The following is an 8832-nucleotide window of genomic DNA, read 5'->3' as shown; positions in this document are numbered from 1 at the left end:
GCACCCTCACTCGTCACTGCACCCTCGCTCATCCCTGCCGCATCACTGCACTCTCACTCGTCACTGCACCCTCGCTCATCCCTGCCGCATCACTGCACCCTCACTCGTCACTGCACCCTCGCTCGTCACTGCTGCATCACTGCACCCTCGCTCGTCACTGCCGCATCACTGCACCCTCGCTCGTCACTGCCGCATCACTGCACCCTCGCTCGTCACTGCCGCATCACTGCACCCTCGCTCGTCACTGCCGCATCACTGCACCCTCGCTCGTCACTGCCGCATCACTGCACCCTCGCTCGTCACTGCACCCTCGCTCGTCACCGCCGCATCACTGCACCCTCCCTCGTCACTGCCGCATCACTGCACCATCACTCGTCACTGCACCCTCGCTCATCCCTGCCGCATCACTGCACCCTCACTCGTCACTGCACCCTCGCTCATCCCTGCTGCATCACTGCACCCTCACTCGTCACCGCCGCATCACTGCACCCTCACTCGTCACCGCCGCATCACTGCACCCTCACTCGTCACTGCACCCTCGTTCATCCCTGCCGCATCACTGCACCCTCACTCGTCACGGCACCCTCGCTCATCCCTGCCGCATTACTGCACCCTCACTCGTCACTGCCGCATCACTGCACCCTCACTCGTCACTGCCGCATCACTGCACCCTCACTCGTCACTGCCGCATCCCTGCACCCTCGCTCGTCACTGCTGCATCACTCACATTGCCGCATCCCTGCACCCTCGCTCGTCACTGCACCCTCACTTGTCCCTACACCCTCGCTCGTCACTGCCGAATCCCTGCACCTTTGCTCGTCACTGCTGCATCACACACATTGCCGCATCCCTGCACCCTCGCTCGTCACTGCACCCTCACTTGTCCCTACACCCTCGCTCGTCACTGCCGAATCCCTGCACCTTTGCTCGTCACTGCCGCATCCCTGCATCCTCGCTCGTCGCTGCACCCTCGCTCGTCACTGCCGCATCACTCCACCCTCGCCCGTCACTGCCGCATCCCTGCAACCTCGCTCGTCACTGCCTCATCCCTGCAACCTCGATCGTCACTGCCGCATCAATGCAACCTCGCTCGTCACTGCCGCATCAATGCACTCTCGCTCGTCACTGCACTCTCGCTCGTCACTGCCGCATCCCTGCACCCTCACTTGTCACTGCCGCATCAATGCAACCTCGCTCGTCACTGCACCCTCGCTCGTCACTGCCGCATCCCTGCACCCTCACTTGTCACTGCCGCATCCCTGCACCCTCACTTGTCACTGCTGCATCACTCGTCACTGCCACATCACTAGTCACTGCCACATCCCTGCACCTTCACTGCACCCTCACTCGTCACTGCACCCTCACTCATCCCTGCCGCATCACTGCACCCTCACTCGTCACCGCACCCTCACTCGTCACTGCCATATCACTGCACCCTCACTCGTCACTGCCACATCCCTGCACCCTCGCTCGTCACGGCACCCTCGCTCGTCACGGCACCCTCGCTCGTCACTGCACCCTCGCCCGTCACTGCCGCATCCCTGCAACCTCGCTCGTCACTGCCGCGTCCCTGCAACCTCGTTTGTCACTGCCGCGTCCCTGCACCCTCACTCATCTCTGCCGCATCACTGCACCCTTACTCGTCACCGCACCCTCACTTGTCACCGCACCCTCACTCGTCACTGCCATATCACTGCACCCTCACTCGTCACTGCCACATCCCTGCACCCTCACTCGTCACGGCACCCTCGCTCGTCACTGCACCCTTGCTCGTCACTGCACCCTCGCTCGTCACTGCACCGCTTATTACTCGTCCCTGCACTCTCGCTTGTCCCTACACCCTCGCTCGTCACTGCCGAATCCCTGCACCCTCGCTCGTCACTGCCGAATCCCTGCACCCTCGCTCGTCACTGCCGCCTACCTGCATCCTCACTCGTCACTGCACCCTTGCTCGTCACTGCCGCATCACTCCACCCTCACTCGTCACTGCCGCATCCCTGCACTCTTGCTCGTCCCTGCCGCACCCCTGCACCCTCGTTCGTCACTGCCGCACCACTGCACCCTCGTTCGTCACTGCCGCATCCCTGCAACCTCGCTCGTCACTGTCGCATCCCTGCAACCTCGCTCGTCACTGCACCCTCACTCGTCACTGCCGCATCTCTGCACCCTCACTCGTCACTGCCGCATCTCTGCACCCTCACTCGTCACTGCCGCATTACTTGTCACTGCCGCATCCCTGCACCCTCACTCATTACTGCTGCATCACTCGTCACTGCCACATCCCTGCACCTTCACTCGTCACTGCACCCTCACTCATCACTGCCGCATTACTTGTCACTGCCGCATCCCTGCACCCTCACTCGTCACTGCCGCACCCCTGCACCCTCGTTCGTCGCTGCCGCATCCCTGCAACCTCGCTCGTCACTGCCGCATTACTTGTCACTGCCACATCACTCATCCCTGCACCCTCACTCATTACTGCTGCATCACTCGTCACTGCCACATCACTCATCCCTGCATCCTCATTTACCCCTTCACCCTCACTTATCCTTGCACCCTGCACTCACCCCTGCCGCATCACTTATTACTGCACCCTCGATCATCACTCAAGAACTTAAAGCCTGAGACACTCCAAGCTGACGATCGGACGTCAGGGAATGTGCAGGTGGTTTTGATCTCAGCAAATAAGCACATGAGAAAAACAGGGAACATGCTTGTTTCATTTTCGCTCGTCTTCGCATTTTAGAACACATGATTTAAAAAGCTTTGGTTTAGTAATGGTCGTGGCAGGTAATAAAGCTGATTGTTTTATATATTTACAGTACTAGCTCTTCCGATTTCCCTGTTTGGATACCGAATACAGACTACTGCCACCTGCTGGTATTAGAGTTGCGTTCTCATGCAAGTGCAAAAAGTACAGGCACGGTTTGGTGTGTCAGATGCGTCTGTGTAATAATTGGCCTAATTTGCAGCACAACCAGCCGACGTTGATTAATTTTTAAATGCCAAAAACTGCCCGATCAATCGGTCGTCCTCTATTTATCACTGCACCATCACTCATCAATGCACCCATCACTCAATCACCCTTTACTACACCATCACTGCACCCATCACTCCACCATCACCATTTACTACACCATCACTGTACCCTCACTCCACCATAACGCTTTACTACACCATCACTGCTCTCTCACTGATCACTGCACCCATCACTCAATCACCCTTTACTACACCATCACTGCACCCATCACTCCACCATCACCATTTACTACACCATCACTGTACCCTCACTCCACCATAACGCTTTACTACACCATCACTGCTCTCTCACTGATCACTGCACCCATCACTCAATCACCCTTTACTACACCATCACTGCACCCATCACTCCACCATCACCATTTACTACACCATCACTGTACCCTCACTCCACCATAACGCTTTACTACACCATCACTGCTCTCTCACTGATCACTGCACCCATCACTCAATCACCCTTTACTACACCATCACTGCACCTATCACCCCACCATCACCATTTATTACACCATCACTGCACGCTCACTCATCACTGCACCCTCACTCCACCATAACGCTTTACTACACCATCACTGCACCCTCACTCCACCATAACCCTTTACTATACCTTCACTGCACCCTCACTCATCAATGCACCTTCACTCTACCATAACCCTTTACTACACCATCACTGCTCCCTTAATCATTACTGCACCATCCATCCTAATCACTGCACCCATCACTCAATCCCCCTTTACTACACCCTCACTCATCACTGCACCCTTACTCTACCATAACCCTTTACCACACCATCACTGCTCCCTTAATCATTACTGCACCATCCATCCTAATCACTGCACCCATCAACTCAATCCCCTTTTTTTCCATGAAGAAGCAGTGATGAGTGATGGTGAAGTAAAGGGTTATGGTAGAGTGAGGGTGCAGTAATGAGTGATGGTGTAGTAAAGGGTTATGGTAGAGTGAGGGTGCAGTGATGAGTGATGGTGTAGTAAAGGGTTATGGTAGAGTGAGGGTGCAGTGATGAGTGATGGTGTAGTAAAGGGTTATGGTAGAGTGAGGGTGCAGTGATGAGTGATGGTGTAGTAAAGGGTTATGGTAGAGTGAGGGTGCAGTGATGAGTGATGGTGTAGTAAAGGGTTATGGTAGAGTGAGGGTGCAGTGATGAGTGATGGTGTAGTAAAGGGTTATGGTAGAGTGAGGGTGCAGTGATGAGTGATGGTGTAGTAAAGGGTTATGGTAGAGTGAGGGTGCAGTGATGAGTGATGGTGTAGACTCATCACTGCACCCTCACTCTACCATAACCCTTTACTACACCATCACTCATCACTGCTTCCTCATGAAAAACTCTGGAGTTAATGTTCCTGATGCTCATGTTCAGTTCTCACAGTAGATCTCCAGATCAGGTGCTAACACCCCCATCCTAAACATTACACCAAACCCAGTGGCTTTCTTCAACCAATAATGAGTAAAAACTAATTGCTTGATTATGATCAGAAATTATAACAATGTAGATGTGATTATTATTGGTGTAGAAGGATCTCATTTTACACTCTGAGCTTTCAGTTATATACATATATAACCAATGTAAAGATTTTATAGTCCTCAAAAACAGCTGAAGATCTGCATGAGGACAAGGCCATCAGGTTTATTGACGCAATCTTAACGATCCACTATGTTTTTTAGCGATAGTTATCCATCGCTAGCCAGATCATGTGATTTTATTCCTCTACCTGGTGTGAACAGGCAGGAAAAAAACGCTCTGGAAATAAGGAAGTTCTGAAACATCTATAGTTGATAAACACTTAAATTTGCTCAGATTAGTTCAGCGCATACGGAATTGTTTAGATCGTAACATCTGTAAATATGATTCAACACGTGATCGGTATTCTCTGGGGAAAGGCACGTGACAAATCCACGTGAGAAACTAATCCCATCCTACCTGCTGCCGGGATGAACTGGGAACGTATTTTCAGGCAAAGCTCAGATCATGGAGTTATCTGGGAGAACGTTTGAACTCGAATTATTTTTAGGCAATGCTCAGATTTTATTGTCAGGATTCTCTGTTGAGAAACACCTGGATTTTGGGAATGAGATTTCGGAACACTAAAGCCGTGTTTTCTACTACAATAATACATTAATAGCTGACAAATCTTGGAATTTTTACTTAAGATGGTTTGGATTTCAGAATTATTTCTAAGCATCACAGGGATTTTGAAATGATTTATTAGACAATGCGTGAATTACAGGATTATTTAGATAAGTTTTTTTTTATCGACAAGTGTTGGATCACGGAGTTATTTCTAAAACTCACTGGGATTTCTGAATTATTCCTGGGAATTGCGTCGTTTTTACTGGATTATTGTTTGGAACGCTTGGATTTTAAAATCAGGATTTAAAAATGATTCATAAGAGTTTGAATTCAGGAATGATTTATTAGATAATACTTCCGATTCTGGAGTGATTTATAAGGAACAATGGGATTTCGGAAATAAAGTTGACAACTTAATTTGGCATTTCAGAATTATTTCTAGGAATACCTGGATTATGGAATTATTTCTACAAAGTCTTTTTTGGAAAAGCTTGAATCATTGAGTTACCATTAGAATTTTCGAATTATTCCCAGGAACGTTTCGATATTTCTGCAAAACTATTGGAATTTTAGATTTGGGCAATGCCTGAATTTTCATTTGAAAAATCTCTCAGATCATCAACCGGACATCGAAACACACGTTATCCACGAAATCCAGATCAAAATCAACCTTCTAACCAAATTGCAAACCAGCGCTTCGACCCCAAACTCACTTCTGCTTCATCACGTGATCTGAAAACAATAAAACGTGTTACAGAGAAAAACAGGTAATCAGGTGAAAGGCTCGAGACGAGCCGGTGAAGGATACAGGTGAGGTCCAGATCGAATCCATCTTCCTGGTATCGTCTCTTTTCGCGGCTCACAATCTGCTTAATGAACGCCATGACGCTTCCCAAGTTCACGCCAACACGATTCTGTTCAGAGAAACACGTCTGTCCACCGTGTGCACGCGTGTGTTCACAAGATATGATTATTTTCCACGTGTACTGTATGACACGCTCAGATCCTCCGTAGAGAAACCTCCATTGATGCGGTGTCCATAAAGTTCTCAAATCCGCCGAGCGCGGACATAAAGACGCCGTTTGAAGTCCAAACCTGGGCCTTTTTTACTTTCTGCTGAGGGAAAAAAAAAATAAAAAATGGAGACAGGATGTGAAGCCTGGATATCACCGGGACGTTCCTTACAGGTTCTTGGGACTCTGATAGGATGAAGATCTGCTCCAGTAAAGCAAGATTAGAATTATTCCAGAATACGGAATCTGAACAATAGATCCAGTGTGTTTGGTTTTCTGGAAAAGTTCAGATCAGAATTAAATCGATGTTACGAGTTCACTTGGAATCAAGTGAGTGGATTTTTGTTTTAATGGATAGATGTTCGGACCAGGCTGGTCACGGTGTCGTCCGGATTAGAATTTTAGTATTAGGATTAATGAAGCTGTGTGTGTGTGTGTGTGTGTGTGTGTGTGTGTGTGTGTGTGTGTGTGTGTGTGTGTGAGATAGAGAGACAGATCTCCAGGCCTTGAATCTTCAGAACAGAAAACTACCCAATCAGCTGTCAGAATGAGGATAATTTCAGGTTATAATTGAGATGTTTAACGTCCTAAAGCGGTTGGGTTCCGGTTCCGGATTGGTACAGGCCTGAAGCAGACTGTCTGATGTCTGTCACACACATATTCCATATACTAATTCCAGTGAAGGCTGCACAGGTTATAAATGTGTCCTAAAGCTGATCAGGATGCTCGTCGAAAGAAGAACGAAAGCTGAAATCCTGAGTGTCCCAATCCTCCAGGAGAGAAAGGGGCTCTCCGATCCTCCAGGAGCCCAAACGCAGAGCATCAGACCCGCCGTGATTTTACCTCCGAACCGGCCACGAAAACCTCTCCATCGGGGGGGTCCACAAAGCGTCCCTTTTTCACTCCTGATTGCACCTTCAATCACTCCAGACCTCCATTTCTTTCTCCTCAACCTTCTTTTCTTCTCTTCTCTAAGCCCGAAGCCCGTCCCTGAGAGCGCTGATCATCTCCACCGTCCAGAAGGTCGACGCGATTTCCGACACGAAAAACGCTTCTCCTCTCGCCCCCTCCACCACCTCGCCCCTGGCCGCGCACACCGAGCCCCGCGCTCGCACGCCTCACAGGCACCTCCACGCCGCGAACCCGTCGAAGGGGCTCATCTCGTGTCTCTTCGTGTTCCTCTGGCCGTGTTCCGTGCTCGCTTCCCCCGCTCTCCTTCTACCGCTCGCTCTCCGGCTCAACTCTCGCTCAAACTTCCATCATGGCTTCCAGCGGAGGAAAAAAGAAGCTAGATCTGGCTGAATTAAACACCCGTAGCCCTCCGCCGACAAAACAAATAGAGCCCTAAATTTAAACAACCGCCGTTTCGTTATCGTGTCTCGAGGGCTGGGGTTCTCCTCACAAATTCACACAGCAAAAAAGAAATCGCTATTTAAAATAATCTATATTTATACAGGAATTTATAGAATCTAAAAGAACAGTCTGTCCAGTTCACGGAGCACAAACGGGACCGGAGTGTACGCGAGGAAGCGGAGGAACACCGAGGTCGCAAGATGGCGGCGCTTCGACCCTGTCAAAGTGGTCACGTGATCGGTTCATTGGGGAAGTTTCTGTAATGCACGTTACAATCGAAGAGCCTGACTACACACACACACACACACACACACGCATACAAAGTCGTCACATGGTTGGTTCATTGGGGAAGTTTCTGTTACACACATATCAGTATACAATTATATACAAATATGCATATATTTATATATATATATATATATATATATATATATATATATATATATATATATATATATATATATATACAGAGATAGATAGATAGATAGATAGATAGATAGATAGATAGATAGATAGATAGATAGATAGATAGATAGATAGATAGATAGATAGATATGTCCTCACTATTCTCTGTAGGGTCTTGCGATCCGAGATGGTGCAGTTCCCAAACCAGGCAGTGATGCAGCTGCTCAGGATGCTCTCAGTGGTCCTCTGTAGAACGTGGTCAAGATGGGGGGAGGAAGATGAGCTTTCCTCAGCCTTCTCAGGAAGTAGAGACGCTGCTGGGCTTTCGTGGTGGTGGAGCTGGTGTTGAGTGACCAGGTGAGGTTATCCACCAACTGATCAACAATGAATTTGGTGCTCTTGATGATCTCCATGGAGGATCCATTGATGTTCAGTGGAGAATGGTCACTCTGTGTTCTCCTGAAGTCAACAACCATCTCTTTCATTTTGTCAACGTTTAGAGAGAGGTTGATCGCTCCACACCAGGCTGTTAACCGTTGCACCTCCTCTGTGTATGCTGTTCTTGCTGATGAAACTTGATTATGTGATTCGAGCTGTGCATTGCTACACAGTCGTAACTCAGCAAAGTGAACAGCAGTGGGCTGAGCACACAGCCCTGAGGTGGGCCAGTACTCAGTGTGGTAGTGCTGGAGATGCTGTTTCTGATCCGTACTGACTGGGGTCCCCCAGTAAGGAAGTCCAGGATCCAGTTACAGAGGGAGGTGTTAAAGCCCAGTCGGCTCAACGTCTCAGGTGCTGAGGGATAATTGTATTAAATGCTGAGTTGAAGTCTATGAACAGCATTAATACATATGAGTCCTTGTTGTCCAGATGGGTGAGGGCCAGATGAAGGGTCGTGGAGATGGCATCGTCCGTGGAGCAGTTTGGACGATA

The 8832-nt window shown here is 49.3% G+C and overlaps 1 protein-coding gene across 1 annotated transcript in view; it reads right to left on the bottom strand.

The window, feature by feature from the left end:
- Positions 1–7706, bottom strand: part of LOC310727944 (phosphatidylinositol 3,4,5-trisphosphate 3-phosphatase and dual-specificity protein phosphatase PTEN-like) — a 34925-nt gene extending 27219 nt beyond the window's left edge. The window contains exon 1 of the mRNA XM_083544962.1: positions 5937–7706. Coding sequence (XP_083401088.1) covers positions 5937–6012 — 76 coding nt within the window. The 5' untranslated portion in view covers positions 6013–7706. The remainder of the gene's footprint in view (positions 1–5936) is intronic.
- Between the last annotated feature and the right edge of the window lie 1126 nt (positions 7707–8832).

Source organism: Silurus aristotelis, assembly GCF_946808225.1.
Source record: "Silurus aristotelis genome assembly, chromosome: 6".
Lineage (NCBI taxonomy): Eukaryota > Metazoa > Chordata > Actinopteri > Siluriformes > Siluridae > Silurus > Silurus aristotelis.
The sequence above is the reverse complement of the archived record's forward strand: the minus strand, read 5'-3'. Positions and strand labels throughout refer to the sequence as shown.